Source organism: Numida meleagris, chromosome 6 (assembly GCF_002078875.1).
Source record: "Numida meleagris isolate 19003 breed g44 Domestic line chromosome 6, NumMel1.0, whole genome shotgun sequence".
Lineage (NCBI taxonomy): Eukaryota > Metazoa > Chordata > Aves > Galliformes > Numididae > Numida > Numida meleagris.
This window is the reverse complement of record NC_034414.1, coordinates 26,823,886-26,846,931: the sequence shown is the minus strand read 5'-3', so window position 1 is coordinate 26,846,931 and position 23,046 is coordinate 26,823,886. Positions and strand designations below refer to the sequence as shown.

Here is a 23,046-nt window from a genome sequence, read left to right as displayed (position 1 = left end):
GGTCACTCTTCATTCTTGACTATCAGCAGTATGTTTTGAAGTGACTATAGTGTTTTTGACTGCATTCTTATAGTAGATACTTCCCTAACTGGAGTAGCAAGAGGATTTGGGGCATGGAAATAATCTTTTTGTCAGCAGCAAAGCATTGCTGACATGACGATGCTGGATATGTAGGCAAAGAGACATCTACCTCAGCAGCAGTACATAATTGTCTCTTGTAACAACTGTTCTTTCAGGAACATTGCTCAAGAAAACTGGAACTGGCTGCAGCTAGATCATAAAGTATTAAAGAAGCTGCAGCTCTGGTGTATTTTACAGTATTTGTGAAAGAATACTAGCAAGACACATGAGAAATAAATGCATGTAATTAATAAGTCCTTCAGAAAACATGACATATTTGCAAGTGGCCCACACTTTCTTGAGAAACCACTTCAGAAGGCAGGTTTAGGAACTGGAGTTCCTCACTTTGATTTTTGCTGTCATTCACAGTGGCTTAACAAGTTATGAGGGATTTAGAGTTGGATTTAAAATTTTGCTTGCTGTCTGTTAAAAGAACAGCTCTCTTGTGTTCTGTACAAACACTTATTCTCTTTCCAAAAAGCTTTGTACTCACTCCACGGGGCATAGGAAGAGTTCTACTAAGGAACAACCAAATATCCCCATGGCCCAACACGACCTCTCTAGCATCCGCCAACCAGGATGCCTGAGGAAAGGGATGCATACAGTGAGGCTTTCCCAGTGTACTTTTCCATCATCCAGCAGTTTGTGACCCAGAAATCTACTCAATATCTACCACTTAATGTCAGTCCACTCCTCTTTCTGCTTCTGTGATCTAAAACCAGGACTCTGATGCATTAGCAAGCTATTAGCCATGGTACACACTGTTTTTTTTTCCTCTCCTACCAGCACCCAATAAGTGTGAGTTAAACTGTATTCCAAAGGGAGAAAACTTCTACTACAGACACAAGGAAACTGTGATAGATGGGACTACTTGTGAACCTGGCAAGCGGGATATCTGTGTAGAGGGAGTTTGTCAAGTGAGTCATCCTTTTGCTTCTTTCCTTTACCGTTGTGTCTGTTAGTCTTTCAGGTTCTTCCCTTTTTAATAATATCTGAAAGGTGGATTCATTCAGTTTCTGAGGTGCTGAGGAGGATATCAACAGCATTTGTCTCTCTGTCTCTGGAAGTGGAAGGGAAGATGTCAGCTCTGTCCTTCTCTTGACAACAGCTTTCCTGCCTTCTGACTTCCCACACTCCCTAGATTCAGGTTTTCTCATAGGAACAGTCCATCATTTAGCCATTTTGTCTTTCTCTCCCTTGTCATTAAGGTTTATTCATATTGCTGCCCCTATGCCCTGACAGGTTGTTGGCTGTGATAACATACTAGAATCTACCAAGAAGGAGGACAAGTGCTTGCAGTGCGGAGGAGATGGCAGCACCTGCTATGGTGTGAAGGGCACTTTTGATGTGCCCAACCTCCCCAAAGGTACAAATGATCTGTATAGTTCAGGCAGGTGAAAAGAGGAGGGTTAAACCTAAACTCATGTGGCTCTTCAGCCACTTCAGTATTTACCCTGAGAATCATTTTCTCAATCTCAGAACAATCAAATGTACTTGCAGTGCTGCTGGTGTCTTTCCCTGTTCAGTCTTCAGCAGGTGCTATAAATGTACCATGTGAATATAGCTCTATACCATTTTCATAAGACTATCTCCATGCACAGTATCTTGAAAGCCCTACTAGAATTTCTGCAAGGCTAGAAATGGAACTGAATCTTCTGCATTTGGCCCATTTTGAGTCATTTCAAGACAATTGTGCTGTGATCAAATCTTAGTCAAGACCCAATATACTAGTTACTGAAATCCTAGATTTTAAAACCTAAAAAACAAATGACTTTGCACTGATCCCTGTGCTTACTTTTCTGAGGTGTAGTTGCAACTGTATGCCCATGGACTGTCATCTGAAGAGTTTTGGGTGAAGCTATTCAGAATGCAGATAAAGTGACAGCTGAAATGCTTTGAGCCACCATCACAAAGCTCATCTAGTTGTTCAGATACCAATAAAATTGGAAGAATCATTGATGCAGAAATATGACTGTGTACTATCAACAGATAGATATTGAATAATCCTCTTTATTTTTCTTTAGGGTACAATCAAATCTTCATCATCCCTGTGGGAGCTACCAGTATCCAAATCAAGGAGGTTATGCCCAGCAGGAACTTCATGGGTAAGACTGATATCAGAACATGTTTTTCAGTCCATTTGGATTCCAGCCATTGCATTAAAATTTGGTTTTCTGGTACACTGGGATTTGGGAGGGTTGCCTTGATAGCTTGATCTGGCAGAGGGAAAAACTCTGAAAATCAGGATCTAAATACTGAGTATCTTTAAAGTATTTGTGATGCTCAACTCTGGGCTTCACATCTACATCATTTTCGCTGAAGAAGGTAAAGTCAGGACAGGAATAAGTTGGAGGGATTTGGCTGTGCTTCCTCCGCAGCAAAACTGGCAAGAACTGTCCGAATATAGAGCAGCTTCTGGCAAGGAAGTGCTAGGCGGGTCCAGCATTGGTGGAGGATAATGTTCACTTTTATTTGCCACACCTGTGATGCAGAATTAAGTGGAAATGGGAGCATCCCTGTTTAATTCTTATTGTTCATTTTAATATAAGAATTTTTGCTATGGTGGTAGGTGCTGCCATATTAGTTTGTCACTCCACTTAAGAGGATTGCAATATTAATGCAAAGACATGGTGCTCAAATGATGACGCTGAGAGCTCCGTGGGTTGCCAGTACCTTGAAAATCTAGAACAGGTACTGTCTTGCAGTAACTAGAACCAGATTTCAAATCATAAGTGTGTTAATTTATTTCCTTTTCTTCTCTGGCATGTGGGTTTATCCAGCTGTCAAGAATGTGCAAGGGGATTATTATCTGAATGGGCATTGGACAATTGACTTCAGCCGCACGCTGCACATAGCTAGCACAGTTATGCACTATGATCGCGGCTCAGAAGGTGATCTGGCCCCAGAGCTTCTCCATGCCAGAGGTCCCACTACAGAGCCCTTAGTCATTGAGGTAAGTGGCTGTGCCTGCCTCCACTGATACTGTCTTACTTTGCATAGCAGTCCTCACTTTGTGCAGTGGGAGTGCATTGGTGGAGACCAGATGGGAAATACTCTTGAAGGATAACTGGGCCTCCAGGACTCTGACGAGGCTGTGGGCCATTAATCTAGACCAAGGTGTTTTTCTTGCAGAAAACACAGTGTTATGCTCTGGTTCTGTGGCCCAGAAAGGAGCGGAGCAATGCTTGATGTATTCCTTTGAGCTCTGACTGTAAGAGACAAGTCTGCACAGAATGGATTTGGTGCAGGGGCAGGCTCTAGAGTACTGCGTGTTACAGTGTACTGTAGGCCGTGTCAAGGTATTACTGTGACAGATGAGGTAGATTTTCTGTCTATGAGAGAGATGAATGCACCCTTTTCTGAAAAATGATACTCCCTAGATAATCACAGAAAGCAAGGAGAAAATACAGTCTAGAGAAAAAGACCTCTTTGAACTGGAGGGAACAAGTCAGCTAAAACCCTCAGACACAGAGGGGAAATGCTGTGAAGGGGAGAAGTGCTGCTGCTATTTTCATGACTTTATCCCATGTTTTCGTAGCTCATCAGTCAGGAGCCAAACCCAGGAGTACAGTATGAATACTACCTGCCTGTGCACGAACAGACCTCAGGTTACAGCTGGAGCTACAGTTCCTGGAGTGAGTGCAGCTCTGAGTGTGGAGGAGGTAAGGGGGCAAGACCTGGTCTCTGGCAATGTCGTTCAAGGTTTATATCCATATCCTGAAGACACAGTGTGACTGCGTGCTGCCCTCTGCAGCTGCTTCTCAGCAGTCTCCTGCTGGAAGACAACACAGATATCTGCCGGTGGCAGCCAAGGTTTTCTCAAGGGAGTCACATATGGAATCACAAGAGGACTGTGCTCCTTGCATTGTCCTGTCTTATTTTACATGTCTTAGTCCCCAGACTTGTTTCTAGGATCTGTTAAGGCTCTTCATAGGATGCCTTTGTTTTATTTTGTCCTACCTCAGTTCTTAATGTCCTTTGCAGGCCTTTTCAACCTCTTTAAACCATTTTCCAATCTGACCTGGTCTACAAAACTGGGTTGTATCACACTTCTATACTTCTACCATCACCTGTAAGATTCCTGAACAGGGAGATTGTCAGATTCCATGGGGTGTCACAGAGTGTTCAGTTTGCATCAACAAAACTATTGATTTTAAACTAAAAGAACAATGAAAAAAAAATGGCAATCAAAGAAAAACCTCCATCTGACTATAGAGTTTCTGTCTGTCTCTTATGGTCTTCTGCACTGATGGCCATTTCAGTAGCTCTTGCCATACTGTGGTTGTGGGAGCTGATACTCTCAACCTGTAAGAAACATGACGCGTTACAACATCTAGTCTTCATAAGACTGACCTTCTGGGTCTAACAGCACACACCAAGCCAGGTTCCTTGATAAGCAATGTATGGATATGGCATCTCCCTTGTGGCTCTTAACCCACTCAAACAAAAGGAAAAGGTCCCTCAGCTCTACAGAATTATTCTGTCTCTCTTTTATTTCCTGTAGACTTGTATACTGTGACAAAGGCATCATTCATACATATGGTGACAGACCAAGAGCTGCACTTGGCTCTTCCAGGCTGGTGGGTTGCAGATGTGGATTCAGTGCTGCTTCAGAACCTTGTCTTAGCAATGCCACTGCATTTCAAACACCAGTGCATTGTCCTAGGTGGCTTACATTGATCAGTATACTTTCTTGTTTCACCTTTAGGTTTCCAATCCCGTTTGGTGTTTTGTACCATAGACAATGAAATTTATCCAGACTATATGTGCAGGAACAAACCACAGCCAGACAATAACCGGACATGTGGCCATCAGACTTGTCCCCAGACAAAACGGTAAGATTTCCTTTCCTCTTCTGAGCTCTGCCTTCCTCCTGAGGTGATTTTGGAGCCAGGAAAATGGAAGGCTCTCTCAATAGTGCCCTCCAGCATGGTGCTTTCCAAGAAAATGTTTCACTTCTTAGAGAAAGCCCAAGACAACTGTGGGGATGATAACAATATGACAAGCATTCTTATGTGCACAAGGAATGGACTTGATATGTCCTGTGTTCATTTTTTAGATCAATTATGTTTTCTTTCTAACATGATTGGGGAAGATAGTCTTTTAGCCCCTGTAGAAGGTAGGAAATAGTCTGGGTTTTTTTGTTCTCTTCAACTGGAGCCTGCAAAAAAAAGAAGAGTAGGTCTGAGCTGGTCTAGTTTTTATGTCATTTCTGCACTCTCAGCGTCCTTGCTCTTTGAAATAGATGAATCCTGGAATCTTTTCTATTATTTTCAGACCCATTTACTCAATCATTTCCCCCTTGTCCCTTGCTTACGCAGCCTTGCAATTGGCTTAAATTGGCTCTTACAAGCATCCAGAACTGCAACCAGAGCCTTAACTGCACATCTCACTGTGTATCTGATTGGTATAGTGGAGACCTTTAAGAGTGCTGTTGTGAGCCAGAGGGTACCTGGAAAACTGGGAACATTTCTGTTCCCGTAGCTACTTGCTTTAAGTTCTTTAAATTCTTTGTTCTGTGTATAAAGGACTTCTTACATCTCTCCGCCACGAGCCTGGAGCCACGGTGGAGCACGGAACTCTCAGATGAAGAGGTAACAGTGAGGAGACTACAGGAAGGCGGCTGCTATCTTCTGCTCTCCACCTACTTGCCCACTGGAGCCTTGTGGGGACATGGGGGCTTTCCTTTGGCACTGATGGTAGCAGTGGGCAGTGCTTTGCTTTTGATTCTTGGCAATGAGATTGATGGTGGAGGGTGCTAGCTGGCAGCTTCGCTCAGGTGATTTTGAGTGTTGCTGGTAACTTGACTCCTATGGTATTGAGGAGGAGACAGTTTCTTCATAGCTTTTGGCTTGATAATTATTGCTTTAGGCTAGAGTGGTAGAGGCATGTTTTGTTAGATTTTTGTTTGGTTAATCAAGGTAAAAAACAGGGAAAGAAAACATGATGGACTAGGTCTATTGAATTATTGACCAGGACTCCAGAGTGCCATACCAAAAGCCTCAGAGTTCCTCAAAAGCCCTTCTTTGTTTGGCCTGGGTCCTATATCAGGCAGAAAATTGCTTACATACTGTGGTGAGTGCAAGGTTGTGACAGATACTATACTTAGAATGTCCACTGAGGTATTAGAAGTAAAAAAGAACAGAAGCAAAACAAGTGTTCCCAGCATACTGCTAATAGCTTAGGACTTGCCTCTTAATGGTCCCATCATTATGATCGTTCTTTCCATATAAAGGACATGAAACAAGTGTCAGAGATGTCTTGACTTGCAGTTAAAGGAATCTGTAGGTGAGTCCATCCAGTTGATACAACCTTTCTAAAACTGCATGCTTGCTTCACAGGAGGCAAAATACTCCTGTTTTTATACCCTGTGGAACGTTTGTAAAAGCTTGATCAATTAATTTATTTTGAGCTCAGTAGCCACACTGCTCTAAGTGGCTTCTGTTTGCTGTAATTTTTCACTTTCTAAAGGGAATATCTTATTTTGTGGTAAATGGTATTCAGTTTTAGGCTATCTGCTTCTTTAGTAGCAGAAAAAAGTGCCTTAAGGAGATGAACATGTCTTCTCTGGCTGAGTCTGCTGTAGAGTTTCTGATAGGATATGAATGTGAATTGGTTGGCTGAAACTCAGTGGTGAGGGCAGACCAGGGGAAGCAACTGGAAGGCTAGGGGAGAAAACATGAACTGCCTTTACTCCCTGGCTCGGGCTTATATGTCTGAAAGAGGGGGTAGTAGATCACCGTGATACACCCCCTGCATCACCAGTGCCTTTTAACTCCTCCCACTCCGTGCTGGAGTCTGAAATCCCTGAAGTCAGGCCATGCAAGCTGTGCTCCCAGCTGCCTGGGCAGCTGCACATTTCCCCTTCTGCTAGCAGGGATGTAACATTTCTGTGACAGCTTCAGCAACCAAATGCAAAATCTCTTTGAAGTTTTTTTACTTTTTTGTGTGCTTCTGTCAGATAATTTAGCCAATGAGAGGAATAAACCATCTTTCGGTTGGTCTGTCAATTAGAAGTTTGTAAGCGCTTCTGAGAGTGTTGGGCATAGTTTGCAGACAGATTGAGATCTCAGTTTAGTAATGTCTTCTGTTTTGGGTAGTGGCTGGAGCATAATGGATTGTTAAGCTTGTGAGCTACTTTTCTTTTAGCTGATCTGGATTGTTTTCTTTTTTGTTTGTTTGTTTTTGTGTGGTTTTTTTCTTCCCCTTTAGTGTACTATTCCAGGCATAATATTTTTGCAGATGGTAGGAGACCAAAAGCCATGAAAATAAATCCTTCCTCTGAGAGAGAGCTCTGCATTTCCAGAGTAACAAGTGTTTCATAGCTGGGGATTTGCCTTTGGAGTGGGACTCACGCTTTGCATTGCCAGTCAAGCTGGGCAGCGCTTGGTGAAATAGGAACTTGTCTTTGACTCCGTTCTGCAAAGAGATGTTTTCCTTGTCTGACTGTAACAGGGACACAGCACTGACCTCTGGGCTATTTAGCTGGGCCATCATTTGTTTGCTTGATTCTGTGACCTGCAGGTGGAAAACAGGGGAGTGGGGACCCTGCTCAGCTACCTGTGGTGGAGGCACGCAGACTCGCTCTGTTTACTGTGTAGCATTTGATGGTCAGAGCTCCCAAGGTGTTGTGGACAATGCTGAATGTATGGCCTTTGCACAGCAGCCTCACAGCAGTCAGCCCTGCAACAGGAGACAGTGTGCAACCTGGAGCACAGGACCCTGGTCAGAGGTGAGTTTGTGTGAGAAGCAGCTGCCATGTGGCATCCGCTGAAGGAGGATCTGCCAAAGCTTGAGGGTGAAAAGCCAGGCACCTTCTCTGGGACTATATAAGGTGTGTGTCCATAGCTAGGTGCAGAGGTATAATAATATTTGTTTCTGCAGTTCTCTGAAGAAGTTCTCCAGACAGCATCTATGCCTTTTGATAAATGTATTCCTGTTCCTCATAGCTGATCGTGAGTCCGCACCCATGTTCCTTTCACCACACGCTCTCTCTGTATTTTTATCAGGTCCACCAGACCTTGCCACTGTCTGAGTTTCTGAGCCAGGCCTGGTGGAGGGCAGGCTGAGAGCTGCTGTCCTGAAGCTGATCTTGTGCACTAACACTCCCCTCTGTAACATAGGAGCTCATGGCTTCCACTTGTGCTGCTTATTTCCGTGCATATTGCTGCCCCAGCATTACTAGCCCCTGAATGGCAGTACTAAATCACAACAATCAGTAAGCAAGATGCCAGTGAACTGCTGGTGACCTGATGTTTACTGTAGGCTGTGTGTCAGTGCAGGGCTTCTCTGGACAGCTGCAGTGTGCATTTACCCTCCAAACTACATGTAGTAAGTGCCAGCCAGGCACTTAGAAGGCATCTTATGTTCAAAAGTCCTAGAAAGTAAGGATAGTAAATATAATTGAATCGCATCTACTCAGTACCTAAAGCACAAGTGAATTTTCTGCTTTTGAAATAAGTGTGTTGCGTGCTTGCAACATTTGATTTACAATCTTGTGGTCTTTCTTTGCCTGAGTGATGAAGCAGCAGCATGAAATGCAACTTTGAGGCGTGATAAACAGGACTGTAAAGTTTTTTGTTGTTGTTTTTATACTCTCATGAGATGTGAGGTGTGAATACTGAGATGAATTCAGGGTTGTGGAATGAGAGCACTGTCTAGGAAAGGCACGAGGCACAAAGTGACATGTTCTTACAAATTGATTCCTAAGTGATTCATTCTGGGGTTACAAAAAATGACTATGCTTCACGTATGTGTTACTGGAGATAAAAGGTCACTCTAGTAAATAAGTAGTAGAAACGCTGCTGGAAACTCAAAGTCGTTCAGACAGCTCCCAGGTCATCTCCTATGTAGGAGTCTTCTGCAGTTCCCAGAGAACTGAGCTGGATTCCAGGCAAAACCACTGTGAATTTAACAGAGGATTGGAAAAGGCCATTTACATGCATAGAAAGCAGCTGTCTCACAGCTCCACACCATAAAATGGAGCATGAAGTCTTCAAGAAAAAGTCATGAGAAATGCAAGAACCTTGTTTTTTATCTTCCCCTGAATTCTTTACCTCGAGCTGGTTTTTATCAGGAGTAATGTTAGTTTGCAGGTCTCTCCAGCCATTTACAAACATCCTGTTCTGAATGTATTCTGTTGTACTGGTGTTTTTTTCCAAAACCATCCATTCTCCTTGTCGTCTTTGATAGAGAGCAAGAGAAGTTACGTAACTAGACCAGAATCATCCAGTGAGCTCCAGACCTCCCAGATCCTATCCACCATGCCATATTGTCTCTTCTACAGCACAAACTACACTGCTCATTCCCATCCAAGAAGATGGTTTTAATAGTGGTTGCGTGTTTGAGATGTTCTTAAAATGGAACTCTGCCTTGATGTTTGAACCACATCCTGGAAATGCAAGTGTAAAGTAGGTGCTTCCTTTTCACTGTTGTTCTCTGTTCCACAGTGCTCGGCCAGCTGTGGGGAAGGTGTCCAGACCCGGACTGTCACCTGCAGAACGCAGCAGGGCTCTCAGGCTCAGGACTTTGCTTGTTTAATGGAGCCAAAGCCACCAGCCACCCAGCCCTGCCTTAAGGAGAACTGCATCCAGGAAGTCGGCTGGCACATTGGAGACTGGGGCCTGGTGAGCATCGTGCTTTCATGCATCGGAAATAATTGATTATATTGCTGTGTTCCTTGCAAACAAGCTTTAATCAGTGCAGCCTGCAATTGGCTGAAGCAGGGAGCATGTACTGCTTCATTACCAGTCCCTTGGCTCACAGTTGCATTGTAACTGGCACTAGTAATGCTCCAGTTAATCTGTTGCTTGCTTTGTTTGCAGCTGCTACAGAAATAAATCCTTCTTGGAGGAGGGAGACTATAGTTTCAGTGACAGTGGCAAAATGCAGCCAATATACTGAAACAATCCACTCCTGCTGCTTATTCCCATTTCTTTGCTCTATTATTGTGAATAGCAAAGCTGCTCACGGGCTGGATATGGCTTAGAGCTTCAGGACTGGTCATTTTGTTTGGTGAAATGATTTAAACTATGTTTTTGTAATTGTTCAGTTAAACTGTTCTTCAGCTGGATTAATCTTGTCTTTGTGGAGGGAGACAGGCTGTTTTCAGCCTGGGAAATGTACCCAGGGGAGGAGATGGGGGAGATCCAATCTATCACGTGACTTCCAAGCACACTTGTTTCCCTTCCATGCTAGCCAGACCAGCTTGTTCTGAGTTAAAACATGTTGCATCTGGTTCTTTGTGTGATGTAGCTGAGTTTTAATAACAGCAAAGAAAGCTGCATACCTTAATCTGATCTTTCCTGGCCTCAGGCTTTCCAGTATCAGAGGGCTTCTGCTTGCATCTGAATAAAAGAAAGAAATACTTTCTCAATGTCTATAAAACTTGCTATGAACAGGTTGGTTCTCGTCCTCTCCACTGCCCTCTCCACCCGGAGCTGCTGCTCGTTGCTCCCTCTTCACTCACGGCTTCCAGTGAGAGGAACTCGTTAGCTGCTTACAAGAAAGCTATCCATTTGCTTTCCTGTTGTGAAGTGCTGCCTGTTGTTTTTGAATTCAGAGTTCAAAACTGACCCTTTAACAACTGGTGGATCCCTGTAGTGCTGAGGTGCCTTCAGGCCAGGCTGGAACAATTCACTCCTGCTGCTTATTCCAGCTCCTTGCCACACCACTGTCCTTGGCAGAGCAGCAAATCTAGATGTTAGAGAGTAAGCATAGCTTGGAGCCTAATGCTTAAGGGCTGGGTGCAACATTTGGCAAAATGATTTAGAGTATCTCTGTTCTGATGAATCCAGCTGAACTGTTGTTTGCCTTATCTTGGTGGAGGAAGCTGTGCTTGGCCTGCAGCTAATCACAGCTGTTCCACACTCCTGGTCTGTGGTGTTTCTGCATTCTGACTCTGATTCCTGCTCACTTGCCTTGTCTCTGTGCTAAAGTGTTCGAAGAGCTGCAATTCAGGCATCCGGACACGCCAAGTTATTTGCGCTGATGGTGACTCCAAATTCTACAGTGCTGATATATGCAAAGCCATCCAACCACAGAAGCCAGCCACCCTGGGTAGCTGCAACATGCAGCCTTGCTACCTGCCACAGCGTGAGTTGATTTGATAGACACCCAACATTTTCTAAGTTGCTTCTGTTGCAATTTCTGTAGAAATTGCCAAGTCTCTGCAAAAGCTTGTGTTCTCAGCTCCCTGCTTACCTGTCTCCATCCTGTGCTTTTGCACATATAACCATAGCATCTTCAGAGTCCCTGTAGGTGTGCTGTTTGAAGCACATGTAACAGATTTGGGAGCAATATTGGCATGTGTCCATTCTGAATTCAGTGTTTTGACTTGTCTCTGCCCCAGTCTGTACCGTAGACTGACACCAGGACTCACATGGCTGAGGACTGACACGCTGGACAGGCTCAGTAGTTAGAAACCATAGCCAGCTCTCATCCCTTTGTAGACTAGCTGTAAACTGTTTGGAGATTTTACTTGCTGTCTGTATTTAGTCTTCATGCCAGAGCTGAAATGGTGACTTCTGTCTGCCTACCTGTTGCAGGTAGCTGTCTTCACAGGCCAGTTGAATCCAATTGCTGATCAGCAGCTGTTTCAGGAGAAGAAATAAGTTTTTGCCAACCACAGTCTCTTGTTGATTTTTCTGATGCATTTGTAATTATTTGAACATAGCTGGACTAACTGTGCTTACTTTTATATATGTCTCTCTTTGCAGAGGTCCCCAGTATGCAGGACACTACGGGATATGATGTCAGTCGACAGTCTTTGCTGACGCGTTACAACCCAAACAGCCCTGCCCCAGGTTCAGAATTTTGTTTGTTTGGGTTTTTGATGATGGTGGGCTTGAAACAGGGTGTGGTAGGGAGAAGGATCCTCCTTTTCTTCCTTTCTATTGTTCTTTTCATGGACTTCTAGTATTCTTGGAGCCAGGGATAAATTATAGATTCGTTACACCAGTGGAGAACTATATCTGAGTCTGTGCATGTAGCAGACTGTACAGACATCCCAGGTTCTGGCAGTATGACATAAATGCTAGCTGAGAAAAAATGCCGCCTAAAGGTGATTATAGGTAGAAAAAAGGTTCGTGTGTCCTGCTACAAGGGGACTAAAGCAATGTGACAGGTAATTTCTTATGGGTCAGCAGGATGAATGCTTAGGGCAATGAGCAGAAGAGCCTCAGAGCAATCAAATTCAGAAGGAAGGGCCAGAAGACACGTATTCAGGTGAAACCTTGGTACAGAAAACCTTGCCTTGTAGCTTTGAGTGGGTAAAAGAGAGCAGATGCTCACCTGTATGCTGTAAGGAGTTATCTCCACAGATTCTGGTGATGGAAGGTTGCTCCCTGGCAGCTCTGCAGTCCACAGCACCTCTGGGAATCACCATATCCATTCCACTGAGGACCACGGCATCAACTTGTTGCCTGTTCGCTGGGAACCCCAGTCACGCTCATCAAGTTCCCATCAGCTCAGCATCTCTCAGTACTCCACTGCAGGGACTGGTTCTCAGAACTGTTATCGGAGCCCACATGGCTGCTGTCCAGATGGACACACTCCAGCTTCAGGCCCTTTGGGGAGAGGTTGTTCCTTCAACACCTGTCACCAAAACAGGTAGCTGTGAGTAGATAGGCCTGAGCAGGGAGGCACTGCCTTTCCTGGAGGCTTACTGGAATTTACAGCCTGTGCCCATTGAACCAAGCAGGTCAGATATTGCTGTAGCCTTCCTGCCCTCTGCCTGTAGGTATGGATGCTGTCCTGATGGAGTATCAGCTGCCCGAGGTCCAAACAACATGGGATGCCCACAGTATGACAGTGATGTTCATATGAGAAGAAATCAGCCTGCTGCAGCTGTTCTAACAGTAAGTACAAAAACCCTTTGGGTTTTAGCTGTCCATCACATGTGAAGGTTCAGTTTTGACCCTGATGATTCAGACTGTGTGTTTCTGTTTACTTCGTCTCTCCCAGTAATGCTGGAGGACCAGTACTACATGTATGGCATCAGGCCCTTTGGTGTGCTTCATTCCTGTTTAGTCTGGGGCATCTGCTTGTGATCCTTTGTAAGCAGGGGATGGAGGGAGTGATTGGGAATTGTCTGAGAAGGAGAGAAGCATCTTGAGTAGAACTGGTTGAATAAGCCTGAGTAATGAAATTTCTATCTGTCAGAAACTTGCCATCCAATTTCTGGGAGGAAAAAAAAAAAAGAACAGGAAAAATATTGCCACTAACAATTGTCCTTGTGTGTCATCTCTGCAGGTTAATTGAGGATAAAATATTTAGGGAGGAAATTCCTCTGAAATAGCTTGGGGTATCTGGTGGGGCCATTAGAAAAAACTGATCTGCTGTTGGGCTGGCTAGGTGTGTTTTGCAGAGAAGTGCAGCACTGGCTTCATGGCTAAGAGCCAAGTTTCCCGTCCCTTGCCAGCATGAAAGCCTCTAGGAGGCAAACAAACGAACAGTGATTCCTCTAGCAGCTGTCCTCCTGCAGCCGACAGCTTGGACACGGTGCTTTGCATGTGCTACTGCTCTCATGTATGCATGATAACTTTTGGCTTTCAATTCCTGTCTCTAAGGCAAGCCAAGCCTTGTCCCAGCAGCACCCCTCTGGCGAGTGCCGCAGTTCAGTGTACGGCTGCTGTTTTGACAATGTCGCTTCGGCTTCAGGTCCTGAAGGGGAAGGATGTCTCAATAGGCCCAACTACCGTAAGTGATGCTTTGACTTCTTTGATTAGAAGCATAGAAAAAGTCACACAGAAATCAGTACCGTCTGGAAACGTCCTGTGTAGAAGTTCTGCTCTCTGGAAATTGTAGTGAATGGTCTCCTTGAATACAAACCCTCCTAGTGGCTGGGATAGGGAAGGTTGAAGGGAATGCAGAGAAGCTGCTAAATGGCTCAGTTAGCTACCGCAGAAGTTCTTATTCTCCTCTTTTGATGTTTGGACAGAACTGTGTGTAACCTCCGTCAGTCTGTAGGGAGCTGTTTCACCCTGGGAAGACAACCTGGTATAGCCTTGTTCTCCAAATTCATTGCCTGGGTTTAGGTGTAGTAGGCCCTTCTCTGAGGAACTGAGGCCACGCTCTGTCTTCAGACAACCCCATTTGGGCAGAGGTGGAATAAGAACTACAACTAAGGATGGAGGTGCTGCTTAGGGCTCTGTGGAGGCTTTCAGCCAGCAGAGATCAATGGGGAACGGTGCCTGCTATGCTACAAGGGTGCTAGAGGTGCTGGGCAAAAGCATCTCTGCTCCTGTAGTTCCCAGCTGTATCCTCTTCAGGCAGGTTGCTGCTGCATTACTTTCCCCTTTTGCTGCAGCATAGGGATTGCGTGGTCACCGGCCCTGTGAGACTGCCCTGGGGAAGGGGAAAGGTCTGCCTGCCCTCTCTGCTTGGCCTCAGCTCAGCAAAGGGCCTCTCAGTCAGAGCCCTGCATCAATTTGTCAGCATGTGACTGTGATACTTGTGACTCAGAGCACAGGAGAAAGCAGACACCTTTGGCCGTGCTCCTCTTTATTTGCAGGGGTGTTCAGTAATGCATGAATCTTAACAACTGGGTCTAATCCACTTGTGCTGTGGGCTGGAGATGTGCAAATGACAGCCACGTGCCCCTTGTGGAAGAAGTCCCAGGACCGACCTTACAGCTGCAGAATTCCCTGGAAAGGCCATAAGTATCTAGACTCAAAAATGTCTCTGAGATGGGTTCTCTTCCCTCCGTCTTAGTTTTCCTGCTAGCAGAAAACATCAGAACAGTTGTCCTATTCCAAAGCAGAGCCGGGTGCAAAACTCAGGTGTCCCAGATTTCCACCAGCACTCTGCCCACAAGGCCCATCATTTAGGCAGGTGGTTTGGAGCACTCAGACCTTTGTGTTTCACGACCCTCACATGCCCTTCTGTTCTGCTCTTTTTGGCAGCATATCCTGTCATGTGCCTGCTGCCCAGTGCTCACGGCCCCTGTGCGAACTGGACCACTCGCTGGTACTTTGTGACTGTTGTTGGCAAGTGCAACCGGTTTTGGTACGGCGGCTGCCATGGCAATAAAAACAGATTTGCCTCAGAGGAGGAGTGCATGAGAGTGTGTCATAGCTCAGTGGGGGTTAGTACTCTAGAGCACCAGCCCTCTTCTGGCACAGGAACGCTGCAACAGCAGGACACCAGCTCTCGCTCTCATATGGGCACTTCTCAGGGTAAGCAGCAGCCCCTGCCAAGAGAGTCTTCAAGTCATGGCCAAGAAGGAACAGCCTACAGGGCTTCACACCCCACACAGAACAGACATGGAGAGAACAGCTGGAGAAGTGAGGTGCTGCCAGAGGCTTTGCAAAGGTCTGGTGTGCTAGAGAGCCAGCAGTGGGGCACCCAGCAAAGTAGATTGAAAAGCCTGAGCCAGCTGCACTTGACAGGGGAAACAGCAGTGCCTGGGCCCTCCCAGAAGCAGAGTAGCAGGGGCCAGCAGGTGCTGCTACATGAAGGCAAGCAATGGCAGAAGGCTTCTGGAACAGATGCTTCCATGACAGAAGGCTTTGGGCACCAGGTGTCTGCAGACTCCTTCCCAGCACAGAGTCTGCACAGGTGATTGTATTTTATTTTTTGGTCTTTTCTGCCTGCTCATTGTGAAGCATCAGTGCAGCTTCCTCTGCAGTGGAAGCATAGGTGCAGCCCAACTGACCCTGCAACAGATTGGCTATATATTAGCTTTGGTAAATCACATTATCCAGGCCTTGGAGTAAACTACTTTCTCATTCCTTGCACTCTCATTACGCTCTGACAGCACTGAAAATAGTGTGAGAAGACTGCAGGATGCTGGGACCCTTGTTCGAGAGGCATACTGTAAATGAAAATCCATAGGTGGTTTGCCTGTTCTGACCGGTAAATATAGCTGACTCTGGCTTTGGAGCCTTTATCTCCGCGCTGCATGGAGAAGCAGTGGGTTGTTCTGGGAAAGACTTTAAAATGCAGAGTTTGAGTCAGGATCAAGACAATGACACAGCGAAAATCAAGATTGTGAGGAGCTAGATATGTGTGTCTGGATCTATGTCAATCTGCTGAGCTGAGCCTTATTCTCACAACAGAGAGTTACATAGCTATGGCTGCCTCCTTGGATTTCTTATAGTACTCTATCTATCCAGACCAGCCTCTGCCATGTAGGAGAAGGCTTGCCATATTACATGGTGCCTCTGCTCGGAGCTAAATGGGCAGCCAGTCCCGCTTTGCACTGTGGTTGTCCATAGTCACATCGGAAGACCCCAAGGAGAGAAGGGAAGCTGAGTTGTCACTGGAATCGCTTTCTCTTTCAGAGCCATTCTGGAGGAAGCCAAGCCCTCTCTTGTGACAGCAGTCATGGGACAAAATATCCAACTGGTCTGCAAAGCAAGCATATCCCCTTTCTCCAGGGTGGAGTGGATGAAGGATGGCAGGCCAGTCTCCTCTGACAGGTGAGCTCGGCTCCCTTCATTACAGAGCAGTTCATGGTCCTTGCTGAACAGGGTGCCAAATACGCTTGCCCACTTTCTCTGTAATCTCATTGGTAAATTTCTTTGGGGGGGTGGGGAGGAAAGGATTAGTAAATAAACAAGCTCATGTATTAACCTAAGAACACGCCTGAAAATGAGCTTTCCATCTGGCCTGTAAACAGCAGAAACGGATACACTCTGCAACTGTTACTGAGGCACTGGATAGCATTATGGGACAGAATGGGTGCTGCCCCAAAACAAGGCACCAGTGGGAACTGATGTGTGGGCAGTTATGCAGAAGAATGTTGGCTATGTAGGATTTTTCTTGAGATACTACTTAACTAGTCCAGGATGAAGCTCATGGCCAAGCAAGTCAGGAGTTCCCCTGGCTAGAAGTTTCTGGCACCATCTAAGCCGCAATGCTTTTAAAATTATTTTTAAAGCCTGCTTTTCATGGGAAGTCTGTTTCCTGCAACAGTTTGGATCCAGAGAGTCATTTTTTGTTATGAAAATCACAGTTGTTAAGAAAAGCTCGGTTCTGCTTTTCTGTTTGCAAATGACTGCTGGGGCTCAGGCTCCTGCCTGGAAGGGCAGTTTGCCTGCTCATGGGAGAGGATTGTTGAAAGCAGTTCCCTGTTTTCCCATTCCACTCTGTTCCTGACCTCCTTTCTGTTGCAGTTATTTCCCCTGCCTGTGACCCTGCTGTGGTCAACAGGGTTTTGTTTTTTTTTTTTCCTAAGCTGGGGAGGGCACTGCATGGTGGTGGTTTATGTAACATCAGCAGGAAGGGCTGCTTTGCCTTGACCAGTTGCTGTCCTTGGCCAGGCAGAGGCAGTTGATTCCTGCTCCTGTTGCAGGCACATCTACCAGTCCGACAGCTCCTTAGTTATCAGCCACGTCAAACTGGAGGATGCTGGGACTTACACATGCCTCATTTCTGATGGGAGGACAGAGAGACGGCGGCAGATTCAGTTACAGATCATAGGTAATTTATTTTCCACTTAAACCTTAAATCTTCCACTACCTCTTCTACCAATGAGGTAGCTCAGCACTCCTCATTAACAGATACTGACAACAAGGGCAAAACTCCTCTGCTGCTACACTGTGCAAGCAGCATTGCCTTCACTCCATAGCAGTGATGTTCCTAGGGAAAGTCACAGCAGCAGATCTCCTCTGCAGTGCAGGAGCCAAGAGGGAGTGTGGAGGTAGTAGGGCTTCTTCCAGTGTAACATTATGATAAAGCCTTTACCCTAAAGCACTTCCTGCCTGCAGTGCCACCACGTACCCAGAATTGTCACTCATCTGTAACCTGTACCATTTCTACCTTAGCAAGCATGTTGTCCTCCCTGAGAGCCATCAGCTGACTCTGGTCCCAGGCAGGAGGCTCCAAAAAAGGGGTTTCCTATACCCTCCAACTCACAGTACGGTATGACCGGTTCATGCTGGTGCATTTATGTTTTGTGTTTTGCCCAAACAAGACCACCTAGGTAACAAATTATTCCCTGTTTCAAAAAACATGCCATATTTAAGAAGCAAATCCAGAAAAATACAAAAGATTAGTCTAAGAAGATGGACCAGCAAGCCACTCTTGGTGGCCTTAAGTCTCTGAGATGTACTTTGTCACAGCAGTGGCACACGGGGCAGAAGGCAGTGTGGCCTAAGGAATACTGCAACATATTCACTAACAGAGGAGAGAAAAGAGTCTAAAATTGCTTGCCTGCAGGTCTATGACTCTCATTAGTCGGCAGCACAGGCTTACTGCACCAGTCAGTCAGAAAACAGATGGCTGAAGGGCTCTTTGGCTCCAGTTCAGTGAGCTCTCCCAAGCTCACAGAAAACCCTATGCAAGAGGTCACAGTAAGAACGGTCTTTTTATTCACATATGGCATTTTATTTTGAATAGAGTACCAGAGTGCTGTTCTGGCAGAGGGTGAGAGAGGTCAGGTCCTTCACAAGGAAAATCAGCAGCACCGAGAGCTACCCAGAGGCGGGAAGGTTGTACAGGCAGCCGGTTCCTCTGTGCAACAGCAATTCACATATAGGTAAGTTCACATACAGCAACAGTTTGTCCACCGTGCCCAGCTGATGAACCATATGGCATCTCTTCATGTAGAAAAACTGAAGCTTGGAAAGGTCCTGGGTCAGCTGTTCTGGGCATGGTTGGGAGGTGAGGAATACTGAACTGCTGACAATAGGAGCAGGCAAAAATCCCAGTTGCAAGCTGCCTGCTGTTCTCCCAAGGGTCCCTTGAAAGAAGCATATCCTGAGCAAAGATATCCAAGGAGGCTGACAACAAAGCGTCCAGGTTCCAACAAATATAAAAATGCCAGGGGAACTGTCCTTAGCTGTTCAAGTTAGTGTAGTCAGAAAGAGAAACCCATTCAGGAAAAAAGCAAAGCAAATGGGAACTGCTTAATTAGTACAAAATAGACATATGTATATTAAAAAACAAAAACAAAAAAACAACAACAAAACAACCCTTCAGATACTTTAGTCCCTGCCCATTTATTTTAAGTATTTTGTGAACAAAGCACTTTGACTTAAAACTATCTTCTCATGTACTGCTTGGCATATTTTGTAGTTTCTTGCATATTTCTCTGGTACTTCTAGGCCTTGCAGAAATAAAAGGTTAAAAGCTGTTTTCACTTTAAATGCGGAATGCTGGGGCTCTAGACTAAATGGGACTATGATCTGATCTCTCTCTCCTTTTGAGTTCAGAGCCTAAAACCCAGCCAATTTGCTGAATCTCCAGCAACCCCCTTAGCTGCTTCTGCCTAAATGCAGAAAGAAGTGTTTCATTGAATTATAAAAGCACTGAATTAAGGCTCTTTGGTTTTGTTTTTTGAGATCAAGAATTCAGGTCAGAGAATGGGGGTGGGGGAGATGATGTTTTCTTTGACTCTGGGAACATCATGGTTTAGTTCTCTTCTGAAATGGTGTTTATCTGTAGCCAAAAGAGAGCAAAGAGCACAAGAGGATGGATGGTATAAGAGCCCATGCCCAGCCTTTCTGCAGTGTGCAGTGGATGCCCTTGCACGCAGTCAGGCTGATGATTGCAGTGGACTCTTCGCGGTCCAAAAAAAATATTTGCTATCTGCACCTTGGGAGAAGCTTACTTGGTGTCCTGTTCTCCAGGGCTTTGGGCCATTTGCTGTGCATTTATGTTGCTAACACTTAGGGTTTTAGCAGAGGGATGTTATAAGTAACAGGGATGCTCTGAGTTGCTGTCTCTGAAGGGTTAAGCTGTCTGGCAGGAGTGCAGCACCACGCTGTGCTGATCTGTAGCAGGATTTGATAGACGCTGCTTTTTTCTGAGGAGAGTGAATGTTGTTAATGGCAAATTCTGATGGGAGCACAGAGACCGCCCTTTCCCATTGGAGGCAAAAAATAAGGCTTGTGATTAAGAAGGCCTTGTGCTGAAGGTCAGAGACTGAACAAGGATGTTGCTGTATTGTTTGCTGTGCTTGTGGACTTTGCAGGTTGAGAATGGACAAGAGCGAGCCCTCAGTAGTGGAGGCCAAAGTGGGGGAGAGAGTCAGACTGCCCTGCACAGTAGAAGCATCTCCAGCTCTCACCATTGAGTGGCAGAAAGATGGGCAGCCCCTCTCCCCTCCCAGGTGAGCTCCCAGCTGGCTCTACTATTCCTGCAGCAGGCTGTGGGGAAAAGAGCCCCCTTCTCACCTTGCCTTTCTTGTTTCCTCTCTGAGGGAACACTGTTGCTGGTCAGTGCAAATAGGATCTGTTCTGCTTTGTGCTGGGCAGCTTCTGTCAGGGCTAGACAATGCTGTCCTACTGCCATAGCTTCAGTCACAGGCCAGAGCCTGGACACTGAGCTCTCACATGAACGGCTGTGATACAGAGTCTACATACCAGAGACTGTGTTGTGGATTGAACTGAGCTGCTGCTAAACCTTTGCTTAGTGTTACTGCAAAGTTGCGCATAAGGCTCGGATTTGTTTCTGGTTGCTGGAATCACACTGTGGCTCAAACACAGGCTGAGGGGATTTCTGGTTTTGTCCCTCAGACATAGACAGCAGTCAGACGGGGCCCTGGTGATCAGCCGGGTCAGCTCCGAGGACGCCGGCTTCTTTACCTGCATTGCCTCGAATGGACGTGACCAGGACCAGCGCCAGGTCCTGCTCCGGCCTCTAGGTACTGGGCGGGTGGCAGTGTTGCATGTCTGTGCACCCAAATGTGAAACGGGAAGGGCTGGTCGGAGTGGATTTCTCCTCTGGCCATGCCTTTTAACTTCACACCACATGTTTAACAGGCAACTTGTGGGTAAGGGAAAAGTGAGTTGGTTTTCCCAATGGTAATCTCATGCTCTTAGTAGGTCATGGTGCTGTAGACAGCTGAGGTGGGACTGCTAGCACAATGAGAGTATCTTTTGAGTCTCATTTCTGGCATGGTACAGGTATGGTAGTAGCGGGAGGCAATAACGAGGCAGTTCTTTGCATATGATGTACTTCTGTCTAACTGGAGGGAAGAACTTTGAAAAATCCATTACTTGCCCTGGCTTGGGCTAAAGCACTTAGGAAATATGACATTCCCTGTAGCAACAGCTACCATAGCTCCCAAATATGCCAGTTCAAGGCCTAGAAGCTTCTTTTACCAGGGGCAGCATAGAATTTTATTCTTGTTAGTAATTATTTCCTTCTGTTTTAGGAGGGCTGAGGATTACTGGTCTTCTGCCAAGCATCAAGGTATCTGAAGGAGAAACTGCTCAACTTCATTGCACAGTGACTGGCAACAATGTGAATATAAGGTGGTCAAGGTGAGCAAAAATGAGACAGAACTTCTCTCTCGTCTCTTCTTGAACCTCATCACGTATCCTCCAAATAGTAATGCAGGATACCTCCTAGGCAAGGGAGAGAGCTGTGGTTCACAGCTCCAACTGCCATCATCTAACCTTTCCTAATCCACTTGATGGTTAACCTAAAAATCCTAGGCAAAATCTCTGTGGGGAGTGGTCACCAAGTTTGCATTCCAGTCAAATGAGGAGAAAGGCAAACTTTAAGGTAAGATTTCACGGAGTTCAGAAGAGCTCCATGCTAGCAAGCTAATGACATTAAAATACCAAAATTTAAAGTGATTAACCAGAGGGTGACTTATGGCTGGTCTTCAGAAAACTCTCTGTGACTAACCCTAGCAAACATTTTAGCCCCTACAATAACAGCATCTGTTCTCCCAGCTTTGTGCTGTGACAGTTCTCTCCCTTTATTGCCAGATGGCAGTGAATGGCAATTCAAAGTGTTTTGGTAACAGTAAGAGAGAGTCTTCTCGTGATGTTTTAATAGTTAAACCAAACTTGTCCAAGTATGTGGTGGTTTTGGTGGGGTATTTTTTCTCCCATTTGAAAATAATCAGTTCCATTTTGGAGCTTTCTTGCAAAGGATCCATAGACATGGATTGGCAATTGTTTCAATCCCTCTGCTCCAAGGGGTTGGACTGAAGTGGGCCATCTCACAAAGACAGCTATTCTTCCATATGGAAGTTTGGTATTTGAGTCAACAAAATGAAGTATCAGACTATGAATGAAGCTCTTTTCAGTGAACGAAGTTTACTTTCCTTGGTAACTATAAGTTCATAATTCAGGCAGTTTTCTTGCCACGCACAGGGTATTCCAGGAAGAACAGAACAGTTACGATCTTGCTGATATTTTAACATTTTTTAAACAGGCTTTTAAGGGAAAAAGGTTGCATTGCTCACTACCCCATATGTTCCTCAAGCAATGTGCGTAGCTACCAATGCCAGCCAAACAAGACTGCCAGACCACAACCTGGAGAGAAGGAAAGGCACTCTGGCTTTTCTTTTAGTTCCTCAAACCTCAAAAATGTGTCATACTGGAAAGGGCAAAGTCAATACACGGAGCACACAGCTAGCTACCTCCCACGGAGGCAGTGGACTAATGGAGGTAGACTTGCTCACGTTCATATTACTGTGTAATTGTAGAGCCACGTTATGGCAAAAGAAGACTTCTTCCTTTGTGCTGAATTTGTACTAATTGACCCCTTTCATGGAGCATCAGTTTCCAAGGAGTACAGAGAGCTCCTTTAGTTAGCGGGTGTGGGAACAGTGGTACAAAATGCTTTTCCTTACAGAAATGGAGTCCCAGTGCGGGCAGATGGGCGCCGTATCCACCTGTCCCAGGATGGAAGCCTGACCATAAGCAATGTTCAGTTGGCTGACGAGGGATCCTACACATGCAGCGCCTACAGCAGCAGCAACTCTGTCAGTGCCAGCACGGAGGTGAAAGTGTTGAGGAGCAGGCCCAGCAGTGAGTATGACTTGTCCTCCCCGCTTCTCCTGGCACAGAGCTGCCTCTTGGCCGTTACTAGAAGGTTGCCCATCGTGTGCCCATCATCCACCAGTCCCGGGCTTTGGGGAGCAGCAGGAGCCTCTGGATGGATGTGAGAGCAGGGTGGTGGAAACAGCCCCCCACCAGGGCACCGGGAATCGGTCCCAGAAACTGCCTTCTCTTTATCTAA

General features: G+C 45.7%; 1 protein-coding gene across 5 annotated transcripts in view; it reads left to right on the top strand.

The window, feature by feature from the left end:
* Positions 1–23,046, top strand: part of PAPLN (papilin, proteoglycan like sulfated glycoprotein) — a 63,961-nt gene that overhangs the window by 36,674 nt on the left and 4,241 nt on the right. For 4 of the 5 annotated variants that reach the window (XM_021401536.1, XM_021401532.1, XM_021401535.1 and 1 more), the window contains exons 6-27: positions 907–1,037; positions 1,363–1,486; positions 2,145–2,225; positions 2,901–3,073; positions 3,659–3,782; positions 4,829–4,955; positions 5,649–5,714; positions 7,645–7,852; positions 9,570–9,746; positions 11,058–11,214; positions 11,838–11,924; positions 12,441–12,729; positions 12,860–12,977; positions 13,689–13,818; positions 15,024–15,678; positions 16,404–16,541; positions 17,417–17,544; positions 18,463–18,601; positions 20,039–20,176; positions 20,583–20,710; positions 21,224–21,332; positions 22,660–22,835. In XM_021401536.1, coding sequence (XP_021257211.1) covers positions 907–1,037; positions 1,363–1,486; positions 2,145–2,225; positions 2,901–3,073; positions 3,659–3,782; positions 4,829–4,955; positions 5,649–5,714; positions 7,645–7,852; positions 9,570–9,746; positions 11,058–11,214; positions 11,838–11,924; positions 12,441–12,729; positions 12,860–12,977; positions 13,689–13,818; positions 15,024–15,678; positions 16,404–16,541; positions 17,417–17,544; positions 18,463–18,601; positions 20,039–20,176; positions 20,583–20,710; positions 21,224–21,332; positions 22,660–22,835 — 3,603 coding nt within the window. The remainder of the gene's footprint in view (positions 1–906; positions 1,038–1,362; positions 1,487–2,144; positions 2,226–2,900; positions 3,074–3,658; positions 3,783–4,828; positions 4,956–5,648; positions 5,715–7,644; positions 7,853–9,569; positions 9,747–11,057; positions 11,215–11,837; positions 11,925–12,440; positions 12,730–12,859; positions 12,978–13,688; positions 13,819–15,023; positions 15,679–16,403; positions 16,542–17,416; positions 17,545–18,462; positions 18,602–20,038; positions 20,177–20,582; positions 20,711–21,223; positions 21,333–22,659; positions 22,836–23,046) is intronic. The other variant, XM_021401533.1, reaches the window with a different exon arrangement.